This window comes from Rhodamnia argentea, chromosome 6 (assembly GCF_020921035.1).
Source record: "Rhodamnia argentea isolate NSW1041297 chromosome 6, ASM2092103v1, whole genome shotgun sequence".
Taxonomy (NCBI): domain Eukaryota; kingdom Viridiplantae; phylum Streptophyta; class Magnoliopsida; order Myrtales; family Myrtaceae; genus Rhodamnia; species Rhodamnia argentea.
This window is the reverse complement of record NC_063155.1, coordinates 22,747,456-22,774,488: the sequence shown is the minus strand read 5'-3', so window position 1 is coordinate 22,774,488 and position 27,033 is coordinate 22,747,456. Positions and strand designations below refer to the sequence as shown.

Here is a 27,033-nt window from a genome sequence, read left to right as displayed (position 1 = left end):
GAATTAATTATTTATTCATTCATTTTCCTTTTCTTTCTTTTTCTTTTTTAGGAGAAAAAAAAAGAAAAAGAAAGTAATGCAAAAAATGGGAAAATATATTTTGAAAAAAAACATTTATGTAATAATAAAAATTACCACGGCATAATTACGTCATTTGGCCTGCTAAAGTTGGTCGGATGGACTGGATTAGAAAAAATGCAAAAGGTTTAGGACTCAATTGACCTAAAAAAAAAGATTTATAACCGAATTGGCAAAACTGCAATAGGTTTAAGACTTTTTTTTTATAATGTCCCGATCTCTATATATATACTAGTGAGCCACTAATCGGAGACTTCCTCCAATCATTACAATAAGCCCTTTTTTAATACTTGAGTCAATCATAATTTCATCGTATAGATGAACTTCCAATGGAATTTCAGGTGTGTTCACTTAATTTGCTATCTTCTCTTGTGGCCGACTTTGGTTGATCCGGCGGGTCATTCCACTAGAGCTTATACCATTAACAACATGTGGTAGCCCTGGAGAATCTGTCCATGAAAATCTAACTTGTCCGGATGATTTTCCAAGTCGCAGGAGTTGGTTGGTCACGTTCCATGAAAGGTTTACGAAAACTCGCGTGGAGATGATCCTTTGATGGCAACACGGACGGCGACGGTGGTTATAGCGACGGCACTGGTGGAAAGGTCACTAAGTGAAATCATGGAATGTCCCGATTTCAGTTGTCGATTCCTTTTTACTTCTATTTTCTTGTTTAGTCGAAAAAGACATTTTGATCCTGTGCTTGGACATAGCTAATGTGGACTGTTTTCTTGTTTTGGTGCTGTGGGACCACAAGATCTAACTTGGCCATTTTTAGCAAGGACTAATTCAAGATCTTAGCTCAAAACCAGCAAAAGAAATATTAAGGTAACGTTTATTTCACATTAAAAGAGTGACTTGAAAAATATAAATCAAAAAGTATCGGTTATATCGCTTGGAATAATTACTCAATGATATTTTTTTTTTCTTTATCGGTGAGGCACGTTGGCGGCGCTACTACCCCTCTAAACCCCACCCCTCGGCCCTTAGTCATTGTGTGTGTGTGTGTTTTTTTTATTTTTCATTTTCTTTTAAGCCTCTTTTACGGTTTTAACATCCATATAGTTAACATGAACATCCATATAGAGAAGAGGAAGGAATGATAAAATGCCATCTCGATTAATTAAATCGTATGAAACTAGGAAAGAAAATTGATGCAATCATTTTGATAAATCATAAGAATTAATTATACTTTTGCGAATTTTAAAATTGTGATTTCGCGAAAAATTTTAGGACAAATTTCAAAAAATGGCTCCAAGTACCCTTATTTTTTCAAATAAGGGGCTGAAGTGGACTATGTTTCAAATAAGGGATTGAAGTGCTATCATTATTTCAAAGAAGGGTATAAAGTAGGTATGGTTGTTTCAAATTAGCCGGCCGGCCAAATTTTCCGGGCGAAGAAAGGGTATTTTTGTAAAAGTATAAATTAATATAATTTTTTGTTAAATTAAATTAAAATAAAAAATAAAACAAAAAGAAAAAAGAGAAAAAAAAAAAAACAGAGGAGGGAGGATCGACCTCCACCTGTGGCCATCACCCCACCACCGGTGGGCCGGCGTCTATGGCCGTCGGGTTCGCCGGCTCTTCGGCGAGGATTTGCTAGCCCACGCCTGCGGTCGGACCGGTGGGGTGTCGACCATGACCACCTGCTCGTGCATTTCTTTGTTTTTTATTTTTACTTTTTTTTAAAAATCTCTAAAAAATAGAAAAAGGAAAAAATAAATTAAAATAGTAAATGACCAAAATGCCCATAACTAAAGAGACTCGTGCCCTTTTTTGAGATTAATATAAGTACTCCATGCTCTTATTTGAAATAATATGTACTTCAGGCCTTTCTTTGACACAATGAGAGTACTTCAGACTCTTATTTGAAATAATGTCCACTTCAGGCCCTTATTTAAGAAAATGAAAGCACTTACAGTCCTTTTTTAGAATTTTCCCAAAATTTTAGATGCAATCATCCTTATAAAAAAAAAAAGTCTACATGGGCAGCGGGCAGGCCTGCCCTGATTATCGCCATCCTCGCTCAACACGAAGTCCTATAATGTCCCAAGCCGCAAATCGAACGGTGAAATCACTCTCTGCCGCATTCTCATCCCCAGGGTTTATGCTTCTTGATCAGGGTTTTTCAAGCCTTCCTCACTGGGAAGTGGGTGTGTGTTTCTCTCTCTCGTCCTCTCTCTCTCTCTCTCTCTCTCTCTCTCCCCCTCCCCCTGCGTTTGATTTCTTAGGTATGGACAGATCCTGATTTGCCTCAGGATCCTTCAATTGATGACGAACCTTTTGGTGGGTTTAATGGAGAGCTTTTAAGTGCTCCCAAGGTGACACAAGTTGCTGTCACGACAGTTGCTTTGCTTGATGTGAGTGGAAGATTCTGCAAAAGTTTGTTGATGATCGCATATGGGCCTCTGTGAAAGCTAGAAGTCAGTCGCCCAGTCTCGGTCTCTCAGAAAGTTTCTTCATTTGAGCAAAGCGCAATATCTTGTAGAGGAAGACTCGAGTGCACTGCAAATTCTGTGTTCTTGGTGGGATAATTCTCTTCTTTTATCAGGAGTTCTTTCTGAGCCTCATAAAGGTTTGTTTCCAAAGATGCGGTCACCACCCACCTAGAGCTTTTTCTTGATCACTTTTGGGTCAAATTTAGTAGCTTTAAAGCACACAAGTAGTGGCGGGTTCGAACTTAGCATTCTGAGAGAGTTTTCTTTCTCCGAACTTAGTAAAGTTTCTCACTTTCTTAGTGAATTCCCCAGGTTCGCTCATCTTCAAGAATCCAATATTTACAAGAGTTAAAGTTCTGTTCTAGCCAAATGGCGTCAAAGGGTAGCAGAAGAGGGAGAAAAAGAAGATCAACCGCAAAACCGAGGCCGACCCATTACGAGAAAAGGTCTCTGCAAGTGAAGAATCAAGAAAGCTCCACTTCATCCTCTACAATCTGCTCTGACAGTACCTCCGAGACCAGCACTGCACTAACCGGCGCAGAATCGGGAGGCGAAAAAATCTCCGGAAGCAACTGCTCCACTCCGAAGGCGCAGAGATTCCGGATACCCAAGATCGAGACGTGCCCCCCAGCGCCGAAGAAGCGGAGAGTAATGTCGAGCTGCTGCCTGCAGAGGAGGCCGATCGCGTTCTTCGCTCCTCCGGATATAGAGCTCTTCTTCTTCTTCGCCCTTCGCGGTATTTCGATTTGAAGCTTGTGAGTGCGTGGGTTTTTCCATGTAAAGCTAAAAGATGACCACGTCTTATTGGTTTTTTTAGAATTTGGTCATCTTTATGGATCCCCTTTTAGATTAGGCGTTTGAAGGTTATAGTAGTAGTGTGACACAGTGTGAGAATTTGAAGATTCTGAGCAATAGGGTTAGGCACCTTTTAAGCTCTCGATTCGCTTTGCTTTGCTTTCCCTCGGGCCAATGCTAATTCCTGGCCTTCGAAAATCTGTAGGGAATGACTAATCAAACCACCTGGATTTAGCTGGGAGGTCCAGCTGAATTCCAGTGTTTACTGCAGAACTTTTCCTTTTTTTTTCTTGGGCTAATGTAATGTTATCTCTGACCTTTTGGGATTGAGGAAAGTGGAAGCTGTAGTGGGTGGTTAGGGAGATGAGTGAGTGTGATTTTAGTGTTGTGATCTTCCTTGATTGTCAAAAGTTAATCTGATAAAGCAAAAGAAAAGGTTTTTCTTCTTTGCTTTTCTGTGTCTTATTTCGAATTTGCAGAGCAGAGGACCTTCTTGAATTATATGTGGTGACCTCATGATTAAGTGCTTGTTTTAAGAGGGCCACTCAGTATGACAATGTCAATGTCTGCCACTACGACTAGTTTAATTCAAGACAAATTTTATGGCCTAGGCTATGCTCTCCTTCACTCAAATTCATTCTTTTATTGGATATTCTACGAATAGGCATAGTTGTTCTACGCATGGAATGAACCAACTTGATAGTAATTAGTCTTCTCGAAAATCATTTTAACCTTGAGTAATTAAGTTTCGATAAACAGTGCTCTTCGTAAATTGAATACAACTGTTCGAATTATATAGCCTTATCGTTTATATTCATGAAATTTTAAAAAAGATGTTAAATTGAATGGATAAACAATTGAATCCAAAATGAAATTTCAAGAGTAAATAAGGCTCCTGAGTGTATAGATTAGAGTCAAATTACTTTCACTATTTTTTTTTGGAATAAAGTTTCATTAGATTTAATTGAAATTTGCCGACAGAAGTTTGAATGGTTCCAACTCATTTTTCTCAACTTTTTTTTTTTTAATGTTTCGGTTTCATGTTAAAAGGATTCACAATAGTTAGGATAATGGTGCCTCAAGATGGAGGAGTAACAAGAGATGTGGAGATACTAATCTTCTTGCTATGTTTACTCTGTTAGTAAAAGAAGCAAAGTGTAATATTCAAGAAACAAACGGCATGGACACGAGAGAAAGGTAGTGGAAAAGGTGGTCAATCTAGGAGATGATGCTTTTACACTTGACAAACAATTTCATCAAATCAATCAAGCAATCAAGAGAGAGAGAGAGTTTTAATAGATGTTGGAGTCCATAATCAATAGGTTTCTTGAGAAAGAATCAAGTTTACATATTTATAAAATCTTCTGGGGATCTTGAAGGGTGATCAAATAGGCCAGCTCTTGGAATTGAAACAATCAAGAAGAATTTACAACTACAATCAAATCCACAGAGAGAGAGAGAGAGAGAGAGTAAAAGGTGAAGGGAATCCGAGGAGAGGACTCGTGCGGGTTGCTGATAAATCTAAAGCCAAAGCCTTGGAGAATCTCAAGAAATTCCACTCATCACCCATTTCCCCACTGTTCATCCGTCGATCATTCTTTACTTTCATCAAAATTTTACTCCCCCCCGCACAACATTCACAAGCACTCGGTTCAAGAAACGGACGACACCCGTGGTCTAAATCTTCAACTCTCGGCATTACTTCTTTGGCCATTCTTTTACACACACGCACAAACAAGACACATGGGATTCTTTCCCACTGTACTTTACTATGTTCTGCCCGTGTGAAGAAAGAAAACAAAGTAGCTAGCCCTACTCCAATGAAACTTGAGGAGATTAGCGGGTAGACAGCAGTTATTTGACGATTTACGACCTTTGTCATGAGTATAAGCGCGTCGTCAAATAGCACCTGTATAAATCTTAACAAAGATAAGGAGACCCAACAATCATAATTTGCCTTCTAATATCTTTGAACTCGAGGCAACTGTAACCCGTGTTAGAAAATAAAATGATCGTAGAGACGAAGGCAAATAGAGCAAAGTTGGCCAACAAAGTCTCTCCTTTTTTGGGCCGACAAATTGTTATTTATGAAGCGATAGTCATCATCACTCCTCCCAACAGATGATGAGATGATCTTAAAAGGGGCCGGTTTGTGTAGTGGATGAAAAGCTTTCAGCTTTGAACGTCCATCTTTTGCGCTCAGCTTTCCGGAGTTCATAATTGAACAAGGAATACGTGTGAGGGAAATTCGCATTCATTGCAAGCCTCCCCTAGCTTCTTCAATCATTGAGTCCCCCCTACTTTTTTTTTCCCCCTTCTCTCACTTTATTCAAATTCGTGTGGACCCAAAACCTTTTTCGGGCACGATGATCGTCTTTTGCATCTTCATCATCTTCAGAATTAACTAGGGTTTCTAAGGAGGCACATGATAACACTTCTAGAAGTGAATTTATATTCCATAAGTGCTTAACGAAGTTCGTTTGGTAATGTAACTTTTAAAGTGGAAATTCGTTTGATAAAAATTTTTACTTCTGAAAGAAATTTCCACTTCTAAGGTTTTTTTTCCCTCCAATTTGAGAAGTTAAAAAAAAATAATTTCTCTAATTCAAGTAGTACTTCTCGCATCATTCTCTTTTTATTACGTTCTCACCCTCTTTACCCACATCCGCCAACTTTCGGGCCACGTCCCACGCCGCCACCACGCCCACCAGCCACCAACCGGCCACCAACCATTGCCCACCACCAACCTTTCGCCACGCCAATCATCGCCGGTCGCGACCGCCTCCAACCATTAACCGCCGTGCCGATCGCCACCGCCGAGTCACTATTTCTAGCCGTCAAAGTAAAAAAACAAATAATAATAATTATTTTTAAAGAAATTTAAAAAGTTTAAAAAATGAAGTAGAAATTTTTCGACCCCCGATAATAATTTTTCATATAATATTTTGTTTTAATAATGTTTTAGAAGTAAAAATTTTCAACTATTACCAAACGAATTTCTCCGATCAGAAATAACTTTTGGAGTAGAAATAGAAAAACAACTTCGCAAAAAAATAAAATCAATTTTTGATCAGAAATTAATTTCTGAAGGAGAAGTGTTACCATGCATGCCTTAAGTAACCCTTGCTTCGCACTTGATGCTCGGCATGAACGTGAAAATACAACGTTCGAGATGAGGATGCATGTGACATCTTGTTTTATGTTTCACATGCAAGAGACCGCGAAACTCAAACCCTCGTTTCTTTTATGTGTGTGTGTGTGTGTGTGATCTTGATCGTGGCGATGGATAGATTCGTGTTGCTCCATCGAGGTATGATGGAATCGCTTGAGTACTGTACGTGCGTGTGCATGAGGAAAAAAAATATAATTAGGGTTTCAGAATCATCTCGGAATGAGGAAAATATGTGCGAATTAAACGGCGAAGAAGCCGAGTTTGGATTGATGCTTGTCCTCAAGTGAGGACCGACTTTATTTACAGTGAATTGCGACTTGAAATGTCCGACAGATCAAGACATATGGTGGTTTTTCCTTCGTTTTCAGTTGATTTTGCTACGTTCCACGCCTTGCTAACTTTTCTAGAATCCGAGGTTGCCCCCATTTCTTTCACAAAGGTTCTCAATCTCCTTTTACTTTTGGGTCAAACGGGTGTGGTGGATATTGTTGAAATAAAACACCCCCGGGTTAACAAGATCAAATTAGATCAAATCACATTTCTTGATGCTATCCAATGGTGCAATCGCGGTTCTATTTAAGAGCATACGTTTAATTGGTGCAATACGAAAAAATAAAACTATACCTTTTAGTAGTTCTACTTTGGAAAAATTGTCCAAAAAGTCATAAATCTATTGAATTTTTGTCAATTTAGTCCTAACCATTTTAATCATGCTAATAGAGTCCTAAATATTTTCACCTTTAGTTAGTTGAGTCCATCCGACCAATTTTAAACGAAAATCGCTGATGCGGATGATGGTTGTCCTACACGGCAAGGTCGACGCTGATGTAAATAAATTTAAATAATATTTAAAATTTTCTTTTTGCCTTTTCTTTCTTTTTCTTTCTTTCTGTTTTTCTTCCCTTCTTCTTTGAAATTTGATCTTTCTTACTTCATACTAAAAGGGTGTTGAGCAGTTTCTTTACAAACAATATGATATGGGGTTTTAGGCAAAAGGACACCTGGAGTATCAATATTTGTGTACAGCGCTCACTTTGGTGTCAATATATATATCACTTAAGTGCCAATATTTTTTAAAGATAATTATTTCAGTGCCAACTCTGGTGAATTTCACACGAAATCATATGTGCCTCGCCGGAGGATACTAGTTAGAAAAAAAAGTTAAAAATCAATAAAAAAAAATCAACATATAAAAAATTAAAAATAAAGGAAAACCAAAAATAAGCTAAAAGTAAACAAAAATAAAAGATTTGCTGCGACGAGGGCTGTGAGAGGGCTGTGCAAGCCCTCGCCACCGCAAAATTTTTTTTATTTTTTTTTACTTTTTAGGATTTTTTTTCTTAATTTTAATTTATAAAAAAAATTAACTTATTTTTAAGTTTTAAAGTCTATGTGGATGCCACATGGGTTGATTTTTTAAAAAAAAAAAAAGCCACGTAATGTTAAAAAATTAAAAATAAATAGCATGTAATGAGTTGGCCGAATTTCTCGTCATTCGAACTAAAATGATCGTTTATTTTCTAATTTGATACTTAAGTGATTCAAAAAAATATATTGACACCAAAGTGAGTGTCATACACAAATATTGGCGTTCTAGGTGTCCTTTTGCTGGGGTCTTCATGACTTTTAGTTTTATAGCATTTAATATTTGACTTCTATTCAATAATGTTCTATATACTTTCTTTGGTTGCAGAATAGAGAATATTTAGCTGAGTGGACCTCTATATAATCGAGCACATTTGAAAGCATGTGGCAAAGTTCACACGGGTCATTCTCATTCAGATCATGAAAAAGAGTGTTAATGTTAATTAAAGAGGGTTAAAGATGGTGTTTGGCCATACACTCTTGTCGGGATAGCATTAGTACGGAGCCATGCGTTGGACGCTCACCTTTTAAGACGAGGTTTGTTAGCGCCTTAAGGAACGAGGAGACTTTAGCTGTTTTTTGCTAGTTCCTAGAAGGACTCGAGCATCCTAGGCTTTGGCCAAAAAGGGGGGATGAAACTGAAGATGGTACGTCTAAAAGGAAAATCTAAGTAATTAAGCAGATTCGATTCCAACAAGTTTGAATTGTCACCAAAAGATGGGAATTTATGAATCGAGTCCGAAATTCGGATCCCGCTGCTAACGGTGCAAAAGGCCAGTGCTACACAGATAGAATTGTTTGGATGATCACTCTATAATAATTGAGTTTGGATCGAGGCCTTATTTATAAGGAATTCTCTAATGAACTCTCACCTCAAGTGATCCCATTTCTAGGAAGAAGATTTCTTTCTACTTTGTTTGGATTGTAAAAAGTTTAGGACTTCAAAGAAAGAATATTTGTCACCTTCCTAATGTGTCAGCGGGACCGGCTATGGCGGTAGCGATAAAGTGGGGTTTTTAGTAATTTTATTGTGTTAGGAATGCAGCATTGGAATCCCAAATCCAAATTATTGCTAGGCAATCCAATTTTGCACTTTCTGGGAAACCCTATACTATGTGGAACCATATCCGACATTTCGTATCTTCCTAAACATGGAAATTGTACAAATTGGATTCTCATTCCTTAAGAAATCCAATCATGCACGGCATAAGAAATAATCAAGAGCAATTTGGAGGTTGTCCCCCCAACCCTCTCAAAGAACCAGCATGATTGCAATTGAACCATATGGGTTGCTAGATGCTCGGTCTCTAATGCTAAGGAAAATTACCAAAAAAGTCATAAATCTATTACAATTGTGCGAATTTAGTCCTAAACTTTTTTTTTTGCCGATTTAGTCCTAAAACTTTTGCAATTATGCCAATTTTGTCCATCCGGTAAATTTTGACCGACAACCTAATATTCTAATAGTATTTTGTATTTTCTAATTTTCTTTTTCCTTTCCCTTCTCTTCCCTCTTCTTCATAGGGACGGCCCAAGCCCGACCTTGCTGTGGCCTCTAGGCGAGGCCGGCCTTGCCATGGCCGGGTGAGGCTCAATCTCGCCGTCGTGAGGCAAGGCGCCCGCCGACCATAATTTATCGGATAGACCGAATTGGCACAATTATAAAAGGTTTGAGACTAAATCGGCAACAAAAAGTTTAGGACTTAATTTGGCACAATTACAATATGTTTATGATATTTTTGGTAATTTTTCCTTAATACTATAGAATGTAATACACACCAACCTCTTAAAAAAGGGGAAAATTATCAAAAGAAATCCTAAACCTATTATACAAATACATTTTAAACCTATCAATTTAGCCAATTTAATCCTAAACCTTTCGATAATTTGCTAATATAGTTCTTTGAGCCAATTTTAGCTCACATGGGAGACAGATCTCTTATGTGGCCCGGTTGGTGCTTACATGGACAATTATTTGCATTTTTTTATTTTTAAAATTCTTTTGACTTTTTTTCTTTTTTCCTTTTTCCTCTACCGGTTGTGAAGCCTTGGCAATGGCTAGCGACTAGCTACATGCAAGGGCCAGAGAGGTTGAGCCTCGAGCAAGGCTGGCCCTCACCAAATTCGATGGCAAACCATGGCAACCAATGGAGGAAGAAAGAAAATAAAAACTAAAGAAAAAAAATTCTAGAAAATTTAAACAAGATTGCAAAAATTGATCCACGTTAGTGCCGGCCATGCAACATAGGATGATCGATGCACACATCGGTGATTTCCGATCAAAATTGACCGGGAGAAAGAAATTGATAAATCGTTAAGGAGTATAGAACCAATTTGGCACAATTGAAAAATTTAGGACTGGATTGGCTACCGTGCAATAGATTTAAAACTTTTTGGACAATTTTCAGTTTAGAATAGAATATCGCGGGTCCAATTTCAATACCGTATGGGCATTGAAGATCTCATAGTTGATTTGAATACTCCCTTTCGACCCATTTATGGTTCCCAATGATTCCTTAGCCAAATGCATTCGATCAGCCCGCATGCTGAAAGGCATTTCTCATTTGACCTCCGGAGGAGGAACTGCGGCGTGGCTAGGGAATAGGGAGGACCTGAGGGGGTAAACAGGGGTTAAGAAATTAAAGGGCCATGCCATCTTCTTGCTATTCTTTAACTATTCTTCTCACTTATTTGAATTTCCTCTTTACGCAAGTCTATCGAGATTTATTTTAATTACCCCTTCGATTATCATATTAGATAAAATGCTTATGTGATTGTCGATTATCGAAATAATTTGTTTGAGATAAATTTGTCACGGGTATGTAATTTTTGGAGTTTTTTTTTTATGGTATTAACGCTAGAGAATATCTTTATCATTCACGGGAAGATTTAAACATAAATATTTGTCGATTAACTAATTATTTTAGACGATACAAGCATTATTTTTAGGTAAATATTGTCAAAATCATTTGTTTCTCATGAAATAAACGGGGGCCTTAGACTCATTTTTTCCCCCTTCCTAAACATAAATCAAAATTATTTGACTAGTCAAACCCCATGGATTGGCACTACAAGTAGTTTCTTAACGTTGGCGGGAACTTTTTCGAGGTTAAAATTGCTTAATTTAGCATGCCCAATGTGCATTGGTGAATTCCGGATTAAATTTGAGATGTCGAATGGGCCGACCCGACCCAAATTAAGTGCTGGACCGGCCCCTTTTTCTTGACCGCCCAGTGTGACATGCGGCCTTTCCAGGGCGGGCTGGACCCGGCCCATCTTTGGGCCTCCTACTTACAATTTTCGAGATGTAACACTCTCGCCTGTTGTTCATCTTCAAGCTTGGGAACCAACCTGCGATTCTTAAGCGACGCGCCAATTTATCCCTTTCTTTCTCACTCAGATGCTTTCGCTGCGAGCTGTGTCTCCTCAGCTCTTAGCCCCACGAAGGCTCCGAATTCTCAAGGGAAGAACTCATTCCGCGGTGGCTCGTCCGGTGGAGAAAAGATTCGAAGCAATTCGAGGTAGACCAAGACGGAGGCTCGTGAAGCCTTTCGACAGCTCGACCAGCAGCTTCAGTCTCTGTACCAGAAAGGGTATGTCCTGTTCTAATGTGATGCTGTTGTATCTTGTTTGTTTGTGAATTCTCTTCTTTCTCGTTTACTTTGGCTAAGTTTGCAGTGAGAACTTTCGGTGGAGTTTTATTAAATGGTCGATTCGGAGTTTCATGAAGATGCTTGATATTGAGCCTGTGAAAGATGATTAGAACTGTTTCACGTGAATTGAATAATTGAAAGGGAAAATCTTGCCGTTTTTTTTTCTCTTTAGATAATCACAACTTGAAAGGAATTAACAAATGGCGCGAACAGGCCCTTTCTTAAGTATGCGGCCGCCAGCAGACACCGCTACTGGAGGCGCTAAAAGAGTTCTCGCCGGCAACAAACAGGTTGCCCGCCCAAGCTTGGTCGGGCCCAATTAGCATCCCCAACTTGGAGAAAACATAACCGCATTGACCATAGTTGCCTTGACGCGGAGAGACGTGTCCTTCAAACGGAGATGTCACTGAGCTCTAGCTATGTCAAGCTCCCACCTTCACCTGCACAACCCAACACACCAAGCAAGGACCTGAAGGATTGGAACGCACTCATCAAGCGCCATGCCAAGCTCAAGAACGACAATGCGATCCTCTCGACCTATGCCCACATGCTGTCTTTACGCATATCCCCGGACAAGGCTACGTTGCCTCTGGTGCTCAAGGCCTGCTGGAGGTTGAATGATGTCGAACTAGGCAAGAGAATTCATTCGAGCATTCTGGGTACAGGTTTGATGGAGGATGTGCGAGTGGCTACTTCTCTTGTCGACTTTTATTGCAAGTGCGGACTCGTTGAGGATGCTTGGTATGTGTTTGATAGAATGACTGAGAGAGATGTTGTTTCGTGGAATACGATGATAAATGGGTACGTGGGTGTGGATGATCACGAGGAGGCGATTTCAGTGTTCCTGGAAATGGGGAGGCAGAGTGTGAAACCGAGTTCTCGTACTGTTGTGGCATTGCTTTTGGCCTGCGGGGAAGCGATGGAGTTGAGAATGGGGCAGGAATTACATTGTTATTCTTTGAGGAGTGGGCTATTTCATGAATACCCTCATGTTGGAACTGCTTTAATAGGGTTTTATGCGAAGTTTAACGTGAAGGTTTCACACAATGTGTTTGACACGATGGAGGTGAAGAACATGGTGAGTTGGAATGCAAATATAATGGGTTATTTTGAAGCTGGCGACTACTTAATGGTTTTAAAGCTTTTTGTGAGGATTCTAGAGAATGGGGGCGAAGTTGATGAGGTCACCATGTTGATAGTGATTCAGGCCTGCACAGAGCATGGATCTCTTGGTCTGGCAATGCAAATTCATCAAATGGCTATTAAGTCTGAACTAAGTTGTGATGTCTACTTGGCAAATGCATTACTGCATATGTATAGTAAGCTACAGAAACCAGAGTTTGCATATGAAGTATTTAAATCTGTTCCTACCTGTGATGTTGTGCTGTGGAATTCGATGCTGTCTACATACATTGATTTCAGCTGTCCTGAAGAAGCTCAGAGTTTGTTCTTGAGAATGCTAACTGAGGATGTCGAGGCAGACGAAAGAACTATTATTCTCATGTTGTCTTCATGTGCAGACTTAGCAGATGGGATGAGATTTGGTAGAAGTTTACATGCGCATGTGATTAAGGCTGGTATGCTTATTGATGTATCTCTCGGTAATGCACTTTTGAATATGTACGAAGAGACCAATTGTATCGAAGCTGTTAAGAAGGCTTTTACTCATCTGCCAGCCGTTGACGTAGTATCTTGGAACACTTTAATTGCAGCATTGGCCAATAGCAACTCAAAAGTTGAAGCATTGGAAATCTTTCTAAGGATGCATGAGTCCGAAATCAAGCCCAACTCTTACACAATTATATCAATTCTTGCTTCCTGTGATGATGCACCTTCACTCAACATTGGCCGATCTATCCATGGCTATGTAATTAAGCAGGGCATTGATATTAATATACCCTTGAACACTGCACTGACAGAGATGTACATGGACTGTGGTGATGAAGTGACAGCGCGGAATTTGTTTGACTGCTGCTCCAACAAAGATATAGTCTCATGGAATTCTTTGATTGCCAGTTACATTAGAAACAACCAGACTCACAAGGCTCTGCTACTCTTTAGACGTTTGATCTCAGAAACTGAACCTAACTCAGTCACGCTTATAAATGTTCTATCGTCATGTATCCACCTAGCTGATCTTCATCTAGGCCAGTGCATTCATGCTTACATAACCCGGAGGGAGTCATCTATTGGTTCTGATGCATCCCTTGCAAATGCGCTGATAACTATGTATGCAAAATGTGGCAGTCTGCACAATGGCGAAAAAGTTTTTAATTTGATTTGGCAAAAGGATGTTATCTCATGGAATGCTATGATAATTGGCTATGGAATGCATGGTCAGGGAGAAGGCGCTATATCTACCTTTCGACAGATGCTGGAAGATGGTATGAAACCAAACAGTGCAACTTTCGTATCTATTTTATCTGCTTGCAGCCATTGTGGATTGATAGAGGAGGGGTTGCTTCTTTACAATTCAATGTTTCGCAAGTTTAAGGTGAAGCCTGAACTTATTCACTATGGTTGTGTGGTTGATCTTCTTGGGCGTGGTGGCCACTTAGATGAAGCTCTAAATTTTGTCAATTCAATGCCTATTGAAGCTGATGCTTTAGTGTGGAGAGCTCTGCTTAGCGCTTGTCAAGTCCATTCTAATACCAAGCTTGTCAAGCTTGTCTTTGAGAAAATTGTTGAATTGGAGCCTACAAATGAGGGAAATTATGTTTTGCTCTCAAATATCTATGCTGCCGCTGGCGTTTGGTCAGACGTCCGGCTTATAAGGGCATGGCTGAAAGAGAAAGGTCTAAGAAAACCTCCAGGAATTAGTTGGATTGTTATAAGAAATCAAGCTCATGTTTTCACTGCCAGAGATCAGTCACATCCCCAGACGGATTTGATTTATGCAATTTTAAGTTCTTTGTCGTGCTCCATCAAGGACGCTGGATATGTTTCTGATATCCAATGGATACTGCTTGATGAAGAGAGTTAGGTACACATTCAGAGGATCTGTTGCACATCGATGAGCTGTTAAACATTCAAAGTCTCCGGTCTCCCTTGTTGCTGTTCACCACCACAATCAATTACAGAGAGCTTTGAGCTTCTCTGCAAAGAAGATCGGAGTCATTGATTCAACCCATTCGAAACAGTTGACTTTCACACAGCCAAACATGTCGATGTACTACAGAGGGTAAAGTCGATTTCACATCATTTTATTTCTCTTTCTCTCGTGCTTAGGTTCTTGTCGATATTGCATACACTCCTCAATGATTATGTCTAATTAGCTCATTTTCTATGCGCTTTCGTGAATTTGATGTCTGTCCTTTTTTCTGTGAATGATTGGGCTGTTGTTCTCCAGTGCGCATAGTATCTCCTATAGGTTTTTTAATTTTTATTTTAGTCCCGCCGGAGTGTGGGTTCCTTCTTGCATTCGTAAATTATTCCAATTTGTGTCTCCAAGTGTGGAACTTGAACCCATTTTGGGAATTCGTTTTCCCCTTTTTTTGTTGCTAGTTTTGGATTCTGTGTTGATGGCAGATTTGATTTGGAATTGCAAGGTCCAGCTGGTTAAAGTTAGCTGCGAAACACGAGTTCTTGGAAGTCCCTTATTGTGCTAAATTCTGGTGAATATGCATTTGATAATTTAGATGCAATGGCTGGGGTTATCCTACAAAGAAGCCGTTTTGTTTGGCCTAATGGCCTAATTTTGATAATTCCGGCTCAAGGGCATCATCACATTCAACAAATATGTAGAGGTTTATGAATGTCATGTGTAGTATAATCAATAGTAACTGTTTGTTTTGATTTATTGTAATGGTTTTGGTGTTATCATATAATTTTTTGTGCAGGGAATGGGCTTTGTGCGTTCACTGTGACAAGGGATATATCAAGTGAGTGCCATCATCTTAGATGTTCTGCTGGCACGAACTTTGTTGCCTTGCATAGTTTTATGTATACTTTTCTTCTCACCGAGCTATTTTTGTTCAATGTGCCAGGTTTATTCCAGATTAGTTGCAAAGAATAAAACAGCAAGTGTTCATATATACTGATCACTCACCTCTGGCTTGATGCATCGCCCACATATTTGGAAAAGTAATAGGAAAAGAAGAAGCTTTTGTATTCGGAGATAGATGTTTTAGTCCACCCATTAAGAAGTGCATGGGGCAATATGGCTTTCCTTTCCCATATTCAGTGCATGTTTTGATAGTTCATGAAAAATGGATTTTACAGCTTGAAGGCTTTGAAAGTTTTATTAATATGCTTTTAAGTTTTTCAGCTTGAATTTAAAGTTTATTCCTCGTTTGTGATAATTTAACAATTGAATGGAGGAAGCCCATGAAAAGTTGTAGTCTCTCCATTTTTGAAGTACAAAATTTAGCCCCGTTAACAGCTTCTACCATCTGATTAAAAAAAGAACAATTAACAGCTTCTACTAGAAATTTCGGTATGTTTGATTATTTTGATGACGTTTGTGAAATGGGTCCAAAATGACCATGCCTATTCGAAAAGGACTCTTCGTTCCACAGCGCTTCTCCTCGTTTGAGCTACATGTACAATGCTTCACCTTATGCTTTCACTGTTCAGTCTCCACCTTTCCCGCTGGTGCGGCTTCGCAGTCTTCCTTTTAATTGTACTGAAGTTGACGTTGCTGAGTTCTTCCATGGCCTGGACATCGTTGATGTTATGTTTGTTCACAATGATGGGAAGTTCATGGGAGGAGCCTTCTGTGGTTTGGGTTATCCTCTTCAAGTCGATTTTGCCCTTCAAAGAAACAGGCAAAGCATGGGTCATAGATATGTCGAAGACTTCAGAAGTAAGAGGCAAGACTACTATTAGGCGATAGCGAATGAGGTTTGAGAAGCTCGTGGCGGATCTCCTCACGGGAGCATAACCCAAGGAAAGTCCTCTAATGAGAGGAAGGACTCTGGAGAGCACATGGGGAACACTGCGACTGAAGGGGTTGCCGATTATCAGCTGGCAAGGATGACTGTATTGGAATTTTTCAAAGACTTCTGAAGATTCCATTCACATTGTCGTCAACTCCGAGGGGAGGGCTTTTGGGGAAGCGTGTGTCGAGTTTGCGAGCGCAGAAGAATCTAGAGCCGTTATGGTTGTGGACAGGATGACACTGGGGAGTCGGTATATCGAGTTGTTCATTGCAAGCACTGAGGAGTTGGATGAAGCGGTTTCCAAGGGGACGGTGACTCTTTCCTTAGTTCGCATGCTACTTTGCGACTGATAAGATTATTGGCTGCACTGTAATGTTTGAAATTTCCTTTCAAGGCCTGTTCAGGTCAGGGTTAAGTTTTTCCTTTTGCATGGAGAAAGCGTGCGTCAGTTTTGGCCTTGAAGTAAGCAATTTTTGTGTCCCTATCTGTGGTTTAGCATATGCTATTGCTGAAGCACTAAAGAAATCCAGGAGGCCGAGTGAGTTGGATGCTGGCTCCTGATTATGCTTTTCTCCAGGCCAGGAGCTCATCCACAGGAGAAAAAGCTTTTTAAATACTTGAATAAATTGTTAGTATCTGCCCTTTTCATAAGTAAACCGTGATTACAATTTATAGATTAACTTAGAATTAGATTCTAGAGATGGTCACTTTGCTATTTGCTCAATCCGCTAGAGCTTATCCCGTGGGGATTGGGAATTATGCTGCCGGCATCCGGACTGGCTTGATCTGTTGGGGAGTCTCGATCGCCACGTGTCATTTGGCCAAGTAAATTACGGGCACACGTACGTCGATCATATGTTAACAAAAATGACAGGCATGTAGTAGTTCGAAGCTCTCTCTATGATGCCCGCACGCGAGAAAAGTAGAATAAAACTTGTCTTGGGACGTGACAGTGCAGTAGCCCTAGAGAACCTGTCCATAAACATCCAACTTGTCCGGATGATTTTCATGTCGCTGGAGTTGGATGGTTGTCCGGATGATTTTCATGCGTGAAGAGGGTCCTTGATGGCGATAACAGGGACGACAACAGCGGCTATAGCGACGGCTCCTAGAAATGCCATCACTACCACTGGCAAAGGTCGCCAAGAACAAACACGGGATCGCAATTTCGGTCATTGATTTACTTCTATTCGCTTGTTTAGTCGAAAAGAAGTTTCGATAGGCAAAAGTTGAACTTGAAGGTGATTTCCGAGGTTTCTTCATGGAACGGATCGATCCTTGGCTTTTGCCCTTTTTAACGTAAGAATCCTATGAGTGTCCTGTTATCTAGGTAGAATTTTGAGTTAAGGTTCGTTCGAGGATGAGGCTGAAGCTCCCACTGGAACTTGAAGACGGGGAGGATTTGATTCATTAAGCAGAATGAGAATTATAAAGAAGGCTTTTAAGCCTCGCAAGCCTCAAATAACTACAGAACAAAACAAATCCTAGAAAGTCAATGACAAAACACGCACCGCAATTAAAAGCACTCTCATCTCTTAAGAATATATCCGTCGTCGTTAATGATTAGAGGCGGCCAATCACCAGATTATGTGATAAGCACACTCCATTTGCAACAGCTTGCGGTGCGCGTCTAGGTTCAACTTTCCTCATAGAAGATCCTAAAAGTCCGGCGCTTGAATCTGACCGAAAACGAGTAGAAATCTTAAAGATGGGGCTAGTAGTGAGATAGAGAGATAGGAAAAGGAAGAGGGAGAGGGGGAGGGAGCCCTCAAGAAATGCTATTGGCGACTAGGGTATGGGAGGTGCGGAGAGAGAGATTTTTTTGAATCCTCTAGAATATTCTTAAGAGCGGGTGATACTGTAAATGTACCATACTCTAGAGTAATTCTTGCAATGTGATTGGTAGAGAAGAGCTGCACTCTCAATGGTAGATAGGGAAGTGCAATATCTACTATTAAATCTAGAGTCAATCAACCGTTATCATTGAGACGCTAGGTGCAATCTTCACTAGTAAATCTAGAGTCAATAAACGATAGTCAATGAGACACTTCTTATATAAATAGAAGAGCTCTCTACCTCATTTACGTCTATCCCACTCCAGATGTTTTCTCTCTCTCTACGGTCCGAGTGATCGAGCAATCAATGCTAAAAGCTTAGCGCTCCAAATATCCAAGGAAACACATGCATGATCAAACATCATTATAACAAGAAATTTAATGGTGAGATGCATTACCTTCTTCCCTTCGTGTCAATTTCGGCAATGTTAGCTGTTAAACAAATCAAAGAGTTACGAGAAGTCAGAATGTGAAAGAAGAAAAACACTGAAACAAAAAATACGAGCAATTGGTGAGAATTATACCAATAAACTGCTGTAAAGTAAAAATAACAAATAGAAAATATAATGAACATGACGGCCAAATCTGAAAAAAGAAATCCCAGAGTTTTCACACTTCAGAGCCGTCCATATATTCAATTTACTCTAGCCAATCTTGGGTTGCACACACATAAACAACCCCAGCTTTCACATTAGCCATCTATGCAGCGACAGATGCTCACTTGTGAACTCGTCCAGAAAACTTTAATTAGTTCAAATGCACAAGTTCATAAAAGAACCAATTTAATGAGGTGAGCTCAGAAAAGCATCCCATCTTCTCTATGTGATGCAGCTCATTTAATTTTCAGCATGTGAACTCTTCTCTATATTATAGAATATAACACCCAAGCTCTTCCCTTGTCTACTGCACCTTACTTCTGTGTTCTGTCAGCAACAGCTTCCTAAAGGAGTCACTCTGCACACCATTCCTAGGAAAGCACTTCACCAGGCACACCCAAAATGACAGAAAAAAAAAAGGAGATCGCAGGGGAAAGAAAGGACTTCTATGTTCTATCACAAATTACCTATATCAAGAAAGATGCTCTCAGGAGCAATCACAGTACTTGTGAACAAAGTTAGTTGCTTGTGCCAATTAAATCAATGATTGCGAGAAAATTCATTTGCAACACACACAGCACCCAAATTTTTCCTTGGTGCATTGTAGGAATCAACATATAAAGCTACTTAATGCACATGTGTCCAAGGAACGTCTCCATTTCCATTGTTCCCCCTGCCCTCTCCCTCCCCCAACCATCCCCCCCCAACCAAAAAAAAAAACCGCACACACACACACCAACAAAACAAAATACAGCAAACACTCTCTTTCTCTATTTGCGCACACTTGGGCATGTATCCGTGTATTTGCATGGATTTTTTAACAAAGTGAACCCAAGTTTAATCAAATCTATTGTGTCATCACCCTGACGTGAAATAGGTAACCAAAAAGAAAATCCTAACACTGTTTTTCGTTTTCAGTGGTATATATGTACCTTCCGAGTTGCCGCTGCATCTCGTGCTTTTAGATGTCGTTCCGTTCTTCCCTTTCTCTTTGATCGCGTGATCTCTCTTCCTCTGACTGCATAACGATAAAGGGAGAAAACATATCTTAACTTCTTGAAGAGAAAACCATTGTGAAAACTAGATGAGAGGACATAAACATGGAATGTTTCAAGCTGGATAAACCAAAGAACAAGAATCATATGGAGAAATACTTTGTCTAACATAAACAAAAAAAGAAGGCAGGTTACCAGATATCACTAACAAAATTATTTGGATATCGACAACGTGAAAACGTTAAGGTGAAATATTCTAACCGAACACCGCATCATTACTCAAATACTAGTACATAAAAAGGCGAGCCAAAGATTGCGCAGTGGGTCTATAAGACCAATTAACACAACAATCAAAGTTTCCTCATCCTTCAAAATAAAGACTGCTAAGGTAGACAAAGGAATCGAAACAGACTCCAAAAATAAATGTACCTCGGAGCCACCATCTTCGTCGTGAGAAGTCCGTCTCTTGACCATTCTTTCTTCATCAACATGAGCAACAGACTGCAGCATTGCATTTAGACAATATAATTGATTTACGCAGACATAACGGTTAAATATCAAGAGATAACCAAGATCAACTTGTCCACCTACCTCCTCATCCTCATCCTCATCTTCATGACTTCCGCTCTTTTTCCTAAACTATTTCTCACGAGAAGCTACTTTGCCAGTCTCTGAAGTCGCGTTCCTAGAAGACTCATTGTCAATGCGTCCTTGACTGATGTTATGTTTGCTATCGTCGTCGTCATCCAGAATTGAATAAGTCCTCTGGTTCCTCGCTAAAAAAGGAGCTTCCCTTTCTTGCTTTTGATAGAGCTGATACGGACAAAAAGAAAAGTAAACTAGGCGGGTTAAGAGCAAAAGATGACAATAAAAAAGCTTGCTGAAATGCAGAGTAAATCAATACTGCTTCTACAGCAACTCACATTCAAACCAGCAGCTTTATGGGGTACTCTGGCAAAGACTTCTTCCGCAAAAGCACGGGTTTCACTTGACGATGATAGTCCAAACTCCACCAGCTTGTCCACCACTTGAGCTCTACGCCTGCTTAGCTGCAGCCACAAATTCACCATTTTTATTGCGCAGAAATTATGCATGATGCCTGTCTTCTTGAAAACAGGAATGCTGAACATAAAATGGATGGAGAGATAGCTAACCTAGTTCAGTAAAATACAGGACAATAGTGGGTTGGGAATACCCCAATAGTGACATCAACTTGTCTGAGACCCAGGTCATGAGATTGCTCTCACTTCCCATGGCCAAATGCAGTGATGGTTACGAGATATGTAGGAGTCTGCAATAATATAGGGACATCGATGATTACATCAGCAGCCACCTGATACGGAACACTTTTCAAAGTGATTTTGAGCTAATATAGGCAAACCTAGACGACTCCTTATTTCGACCCCGGCAACACCCCACCCCCCCAAAAAAAAAAGAGAGAACAAAAAGATTGTTCCTTAAAAAAATTCATGCACACTTTGCAATTGCGTGGCGGGGCGTTGCCCGAAGCTGGCGGTGGCAACCGAGCAAGACCCAAAGAGCGACGAGCGAGAGCGAGCGATCGCCAGAGCAGAGAGCAGAGAGCGAAGGAGCGCCGGAGCAAAAGACCGAACGAGCGCCAAGGAGCGAACGAGCGGAGCAGAGAGCGAAGACGAGGAGCCAAAATTTCAAAGGAGACGGAGTGGGGGAGGAGGGTCGGGTCGGGTTGGGTTGGGTCGGGTCGGGTCTTCTTTCTTCGCAAGGAGACAAAGGAAGAGAGAGAAAGGGGTTATGTCTAGTCTAGGCTAATTAATACGTGTCAAAAGGTCTGGGTGTGGGACCCTAATAGGCTAATATCATAAAAAAAATCACATCTTTTTTTAAGATTAATATAGCCAGGTCCGTACTTAAAATAATATTCATTTAAAATTTTTATTTTTTAATTTTTTAAAAATAATATCCATTTCAAATATTTATTTTAAAAAATAAAAATATTTCCAATGCTTATTTAAAATTTTCCCCTGAAATCATTATTCATATTTACCAAAAATACCTATATCTTCCGGAATTACGTTTGATCGTCGGGATTTTTAGAGAATGAATAGGATATGGTATAAAATCTAGAAATTTTGTCATATTCTATCTATTATTTGGTGATCGGCAATAATAAAGCGGGATATTTTCATATCTTACTTTATCTATTGTTTGGTATGAATGATATATTTTAGTGTGAACGAACTTAAAAGTTGCATAAAAGAAAATGATAAGAATCCCTCGTAACACTCTTGCTACTTCATTTTTATTGCTATTTTTTTATTTTTTTATCTATTTTTTCCCTTCCATCATTCTCTAATAACATTTTACTAAATAGTAAACTATACTAATATTCCTAAATTACTAAAATACCTAAAATATTTAATTAATATAAAAAATTTATATATACAGAATTTATATTATAAGATAAATAAAAATGGGAATAAATAATCATGAATTTTTTTTTTCGTCATTTTGAAATTTTTATGGTAAAAATCAAATATTATTTATATTTTGATACTATTTTAATTTTATTAGTTAAAAAATTACCATTAAAAATTTTATTCGCCTTTATTCTACCTCTTTCATGAAATAATTTTATCTAGATTATATTTTTTTATACCTTATTATATTTTATTTTAAATAGGCACCAAATACGGAATAATATCCTAAATTTTATGCCACTAGCGGACGCAGGCCGGAGGTGCTTATCTTACATACCCTTTTCCCTCGCGCCTACGGTTCATCCTCAAGCTCGGGAATCATCTGCAATACTTCGTCGACGCACCTCTTTATACCCATTTTTCTCGTTCAGATGCTTTCGCTGCGAGTTGCGTCTCCTCAGCTCTTAGCCCGCGAACGGCCCGAAATTTTCAAGAGAAGACCCCATTTCGCGGTGGTACGTGCGGTTGAGAAAGATTCGAAGCAATTCGAGGTAGACCAAGACAAGGCGCGGGAAGCCCTTCAACAGCTCGACCAGCAGCTTCAGTCTCTGTCCCAGAAACGAACCCCTCCTCCAAAAGTGAAGGGTATGTCCTGTTCTAGTCTGAAATTATGCATCTTGTCTGTTTGTGAAGAACTCTCCTCTGTCTGGTTTTCTTTTCCGAGTTTGCGGTGGGAACTTTTGTTGGTGGGGTTTTATTGCGTAATCGATTCCGGGTTTCATGAAGATGCTTGATGTTGAGCCTGTGAAAGATGGTTAGAACCATATCGCGTGAATTAAATAACGAAAAGTTCAAAACTTGCCGTCTTTTCTTGTTGGATAGATAATCACAAGTTGAAAGGAGTTAAAACGCGGTGCATATAGGCCGTTTCTTAACGGTACCGCCGCCAGTATACCGCTAGAGGCGGCGCTAAGAGAATTCTCACCGGTAACTGACTGGTTCTTCCACCATCATAGAGGACAGGGGACATTGGAGATTTGGGGTACGCTGGGGCTTCTTGCACTTATTCACAAAGTTATTTCTATGGCCTATAGGATGGAGAAGTATAGTCGTCCATGGTTTTGGACCCAAAGAAATTTTTGATACTTTCTTCAAAGCTTAAAATGCCTTGAAGGCTATTATACTTTGATTTGTCTTCGGACATGTTAATTAGTCAACCAAGGAAAAGTTATTCCCGAACAATATAAAGTTCACATAATGTCAATGAAAGACAGATTGTCGTAGATTTAAGCCAAAATTGACAAATATGTCAGTTCTGGGTAAATTATGAACCTTTTAAAAGAATTCTCACCGCGACCTCCACGACCTGTTTACTTATTGCCCGTGACTGCCCATTGTGTAGTATCAATTCTTGTTCCTGTGTCTTTTCTGTCTCGAGTGGGCTCTGGTCAAGCTGCGTGTTTCGTATTTGTAGCTTCATTTACAATGCTATAAGTGTGTCAAGGATACGCATTACATAGACTTTTTGTGGGGATGATGACGAAGAAATTTGAATCATGGTGCACCATCATTTAAGTGTCGTGTTTGACTGCAATATAGTTTAGCAACCCAATTTAAGCTTCTGCCCTCAGCACTGCTTTGTGGTCGCACAGTGATAGAGTGTAGCAAGACAATTAAGTTTCCTACAGTAGCTGGTCGAAACTTGAGTCTGGTGTTGGAGTTTTAAATCTTGGACTATCACCAATTGCGTTCTTGTTGTCACCGGGCATCTGTGAAATGAGTTTCAAGAGTGCAAAGTCTATTACTGCAATCTGTCCTTGGGGAAAATTGGATTGCTTCACTGTATCGTGTCGTTGCCGACACTTCTTGCACTTGCTCTTGCTTCATGATATGTTTTGTTCTCTCATCGCAAATCCGCAATATGGAACCATGGGAAATACTAGGTTTTAGCACATGCAAGACATGGCCAATGGACTCTGATTGTAGCCGAACAGTCTGTCGCGTCTGATTTATGTGGTGGGGTGTGGTGGTGTTCCATTGCCTCTGGTTTTGTTGCCGTGAGCCCTTCGCCATCTTTTAGGGAGGGATTTTATGAATTTTGACTCTCTAACGTGATTTTTCTTTTGTGTGTACTTGAACATCGCAGCTTCGGATGTGAAGCTGACGAGCGACCAAATGACAGGACAAGTCGGGATGGAGATTTCGGAGTCTTTCCTATCGAATGCAGCTGGTGGTCTCCTGCTCTTCACCTTCCTCTATAACCTGTTGTTCTACGGCGTCATCAAACCCTCCATAGACGGACCAGACTCTCCCCCGAAAGGTTCCATCACAACACAAGCTTCAGAAGCTGTGGATTCTCCCCAGTCATCGCCACCTCTGCTCGAAATTCCTTAATACATTTGCAACAACGCGATCCGGTGCCAACAGGAAAACGCAGTTAGTCGAGCTACTTTCGAGCTATGGGCGATAGATCTTTTCTGCAGACGAATATTTTACTGTTCCATTTCTAAGGTCTATCTTCAACACCTGAAGATAACCCAGCCCAATTGCACATCTGCACTGCATCTCAACACTTGTACAGAAAACTTGGTTTTGTATATGTAGAAGCGAAAAAGCTTCACTGTGTTTCCGTACTTTAGGTAGAAGACTATCATAGGAAAACACTTGACTCTGTTCTTTTGAAGTTTACTGGTCGATAGCCTCTGACCCTCTTCTTTTTTTTTGGTCGGATCTGACCCTCTTCTTCACTAAGTAGATTTTTATCTATTCTCTCTCTGAGGAAATTAATTATGAGTCTTGCAATCTATAAATATTAGAAAAAATTTCAAATAAGGGTTTCAAGTGCTCTAATTTTCTCAAATAAGAGTTTGAAGTGGTTCTTGTTTCAAAGAATGGTCCAAAGTGCTCTATTTGTCTCAAATAATTGCTTAAAGTAGCAATGCTTGTTTCAAATAAGGGTTTGATCTCGTTAACAGGTTGGTCGGCTAAATATTCCAGCCAATCAATGGAATTTTCGTCAAAAAATCAATTTAACCTAATTTTTAGTTAAATTATATTAAAAACTAAAAAAATTAAAAGTAAAAAAAAAAAGGATAATAGATGGAAGGGGGCTACCGTCTCGCCTATGGGTGTTGCTCCACTACCGGTGGGGCGGCAACCATGGCCGATGGGGTTGCCGATGCCTTGACGAGAGCTAGCAAACCCTCGCTACGGTTGTGTGAGGACTAGGACCCTTTCTCAAATTTGGGCGAGGACCCGGGAGACGAATGAGGGCTGCGGCCCGCCAACCAAGGTCGCGGCCCCGTCCCGGTTGTAGCGACAGACTGTTGCTTCTTGTCTTTAGTCGACGGGGTTGTCGGTCCTTCTTGAGGCACTGGAGACCCTGCCGACCATGGCCGTCGCCCTAACGGTAATGGGGCAATGGCCACAGGCCTTGCCTTCTCGCCTATATCTTTTTTTTTTTAATTTTTAAAAAAATTGGAAAATTGAAATAAATAAATAAATAGTACTAAACGACCAAAATGCCCTTATTATTAATGAGTCGGGTCCTTTTTTTTAAGACCGATAAGGTCACTTCATGGCCTTATTTGAGACAATGAAGGCATTTCGGACTATTATTTGAAATAAAGTCAACTTCATGTCCTTATTTGAAAAAATAAAGGCATTTTGGGCTTTTTTTTTTAATTCCCCAAATATTATGTGGGATAATTTTTTTTTTTATAGGGAACAAAATACATAAGAGGAGGAAATCTTTTAGGCAGTGGTGAAGCCATGCCTAATTAAGCTCGAGAATTCATGTTCAAACCCACCAATGCAATTCAAATTAAGGGGGTGCATGACAACCATTTTGTTCCGTAAATAGATTTACGGATAGAAATATATTTTTTTATTTCTATTTCCGGATGATTTTTTGAAAAAAAAAATGTTTGATAACGACATAAATTTTTTTATCCTAGAACAAAAGTTCGTTTGACAACGATAAAAAATTTATACTTCTATAAATTATTATTTACTATTTAAAAATAAAAAATTATTATCTATTTTTTACTCCAAATGCAGCAATGGCGGCCGGCGGAGGTCAACAGTGGTCGATGATGGGCGACGATGGTTGCGGCGACAAGCAAAGGGTGGCAGAAGTTGGCGGTGGGCGATGGTTAGCGGCACGCGATAGTCCGTGGCGGCAGGATCGGCGGCAACTAACAGTGAGGCAAGGGGCGGTGGCAAGTGGTGGTAGGAAGCGGCCGATTGCAGGCGATTAGCGACAACGAAGGTCGGCGGTAGGCGATTGTTGGTGGCGGTGGTCACGGTTGTGGGCAGCAGCGGCCGATGGAGGTTGGCGATTAGCAGTGGCGCCCGATGGTGAGGTGGGGGTCGACGGCGGGGGTGGCAAGTGGTAATCGGCGGCGGCCACCGGCAAAGGTCGGCGGCGGTCGGGCATGGTTGAGGTGGCCGGCGGAGGTCGGTGGTGGGCGCCGGCGGCTGGCGGTGAGGCGGGTGAGGGAGGGACAGCGGCCGGAGGCTGGTGGTGGTCGGCGGCGGTAGGCACTTGAGAAAATGTAAGAGGTTATTATTTTTAATTTCTATTTCTCCGATCGCCTAAATGTTTTGTTTCTAATTTCCATTCCAAATCTATTTAAGAAATAAATTTTTATTTCTAATTTCTCTTCCAAATCTATTTTTGGAATATATTTTTATTTCAGAGATAGAAAAATAGAATTACGTTATCAAACAAGTTTCTACTCCAAACCTATTTTCAAATAGATTTGAAATAAAAATAAAGAAATAGAATGCTTGTACCTCCTAAGCTCATGCAGGCCCGTGGGCAAGCTG

At 40.1% G+C, this 27,033-nt stretch overlaps 3 protein-coding genes, 1 long non-coding RNA gene and 1 pseudogene across 7 annotated transcripts; 4 read left to right on the top strand and 1 right to left on the bottom strand.

Moving 5' to 3' along the window:
• The first annotated feature begins 2,057 nt into the window (after nucleotides 1–2,057).
• LOC115734472 (cyclin-dependent protein kinase inhibitor SMR9) lies at nucleotides 2,058–3,708 on the top strand. 2 transcript variants are annotated; one of them, XM_030665279.2, is made up of 2 exons: nucleotides 2,058–2,227; nucleotides 2,829–3,708. In XM_030665279.2, the coding sequence occupies exons 1-2, from the start codon at nucleotides 2,063–2,065 to the stop codon at nucleotides 3,264–3,266; spliced, it is 603 nt and encodes a 200-aa protein (XP_030521139.1). In that variant the 5' UTR covers nucleotides 2,058–2,062; the 3' UTR covers nucleotides 3,267–3,708. The 2 variants fall into 2 exon arrangements, with proteins under 2 accessions (XP_030521139.1, XP_030521141.1); XM_030665281.2 differs by lacking the exon at nucleotides 2,829–3,708 and adding an exon at nucleotides 2,337–2,653.
• Nucleotides 3,709–11,226: 7,518 nt separating this feature from the next.
• LOC115734464 (putative pentatricopeptide repeat-containing protein At3g01580) lies at nucleotides 11,227–14,791 on the top strand. 3 transcript variants are annotated; one of them, XM_030665269.2, is made up of 2 exons: nucleotides 11,227–11,441; nucleotides 12,167–14,791. In XM_030665269.2, exons 1-2 carry the CDS (start codon nucleotides 11,249–11,251, stop codon nucleotides 14,482–14,484), a joined length of 2,511 nt encoding a protein of 836 aa, XP_030521129.2. In that variant the 5' UTR covers nucleotides 11,227–11,248; the 3' UTR covers nucleotides 14,485–14,791. The 3 variants fall into 3 exon arrangements, with proteins under 3 accessions (XP_030521129.2, XP_030521130.2, XP_030521127.2); XM_030665270.2 differs by lacking the exon at nucleotides 11,227–11,441 and having other exon boundaries at nucleotides 11,452–13,078; nucleotides 13,214–14,791; XM_030665267.2 differs by lacking the exon at nucleotides 11,227–11,441 and having other exon boundaries at nucleotides 11,452–14,791.
• Nucleotides 14,792–15,983: 1,192 nt separating this feature from the next.
• Nucleotides 15,984–16,731, top strand: LOC115734320 (annotated as a pseudogene).
• Nucleotides 16,732–19,743: 3,012 nt separating this feature from the next.
• Nucleotides 19,744–20,835, bottom strand: LOC125315600. Its single transcript, XR_007198809.1, has 4 exons — nucleotides 20,731–20,835; nucleotides 20,399–20,608; nucleotides 20,237–20,308; nucleotides 19,744–19,830 (listed from the first exon to the last, which is right to left on the bottom strand). It is a non-coding gene; the product is annotated as an uncharacterized LOC125315600 (long non-coding RNA).
• Nucleotides 20,836–22,524: 1,689 nt separating this feature from the next.
• LOC115734259 lies at nucleotides 22,525–24,916 on the top strand. The gene is made up of 2 exons (XM_030664961.2): nucleotides 22,525–22,848; nucleotides 24,350–24,916. The coding sequence occupies exons 1-2, from the start codon at nucleotides 22,635–22,637 to the stop codon at nucleotides 24,595–24,597; spliced, it is 462 nt and encodes a 153-aa protein (XP_030520821.1). The 5' UTR covers nucleotides 22,525–22,634; the 3' UTR covers nucleotides 24,598–24,916.
• Nucleotides 24,917–27,033: the final 2,117 nt, after the last annotated feature.

Bases quoted from the DNA above. Each gene is read 5' to 3' on its own strand.
- LOC115734472 (XM_030665279.2), top strand. From the start codon at position 2,063: ATGGGCAGCGGGCAGGCCTGCCCTGATTATCGCCATCCTCGCTCAACA. The intron at 2,228-2,828 runs GTGGGTGTGTGT...TGAATTCCCCAG, and splicing joins CAAGCCTTCCTCACTGGGAA to GTTCGCTCATCTTCAAGAAT.
- LOC115734464 (XM_030665267.2), top strand. From the start codon at position 11,902: ATGTCACTGAGCTCTAGCTATGTCAAGCTCCCACCTTCACCTGCACAA.
- LOC115734259 (XM_030664961.2), top strand. From the start codon at position 22,635: ATGCTTTCGCTGCGAGTTGCGTCTCCTCAGCTCTTAGCCCGCGAACGG. The intron at 22,849-24,349 runs GTATGTCCTGTT...TGAACATCGCAG, and splicing joins CCCTCCTCCAAAAGTGAAGG to CTTCGGATGTGAAGCTGACG.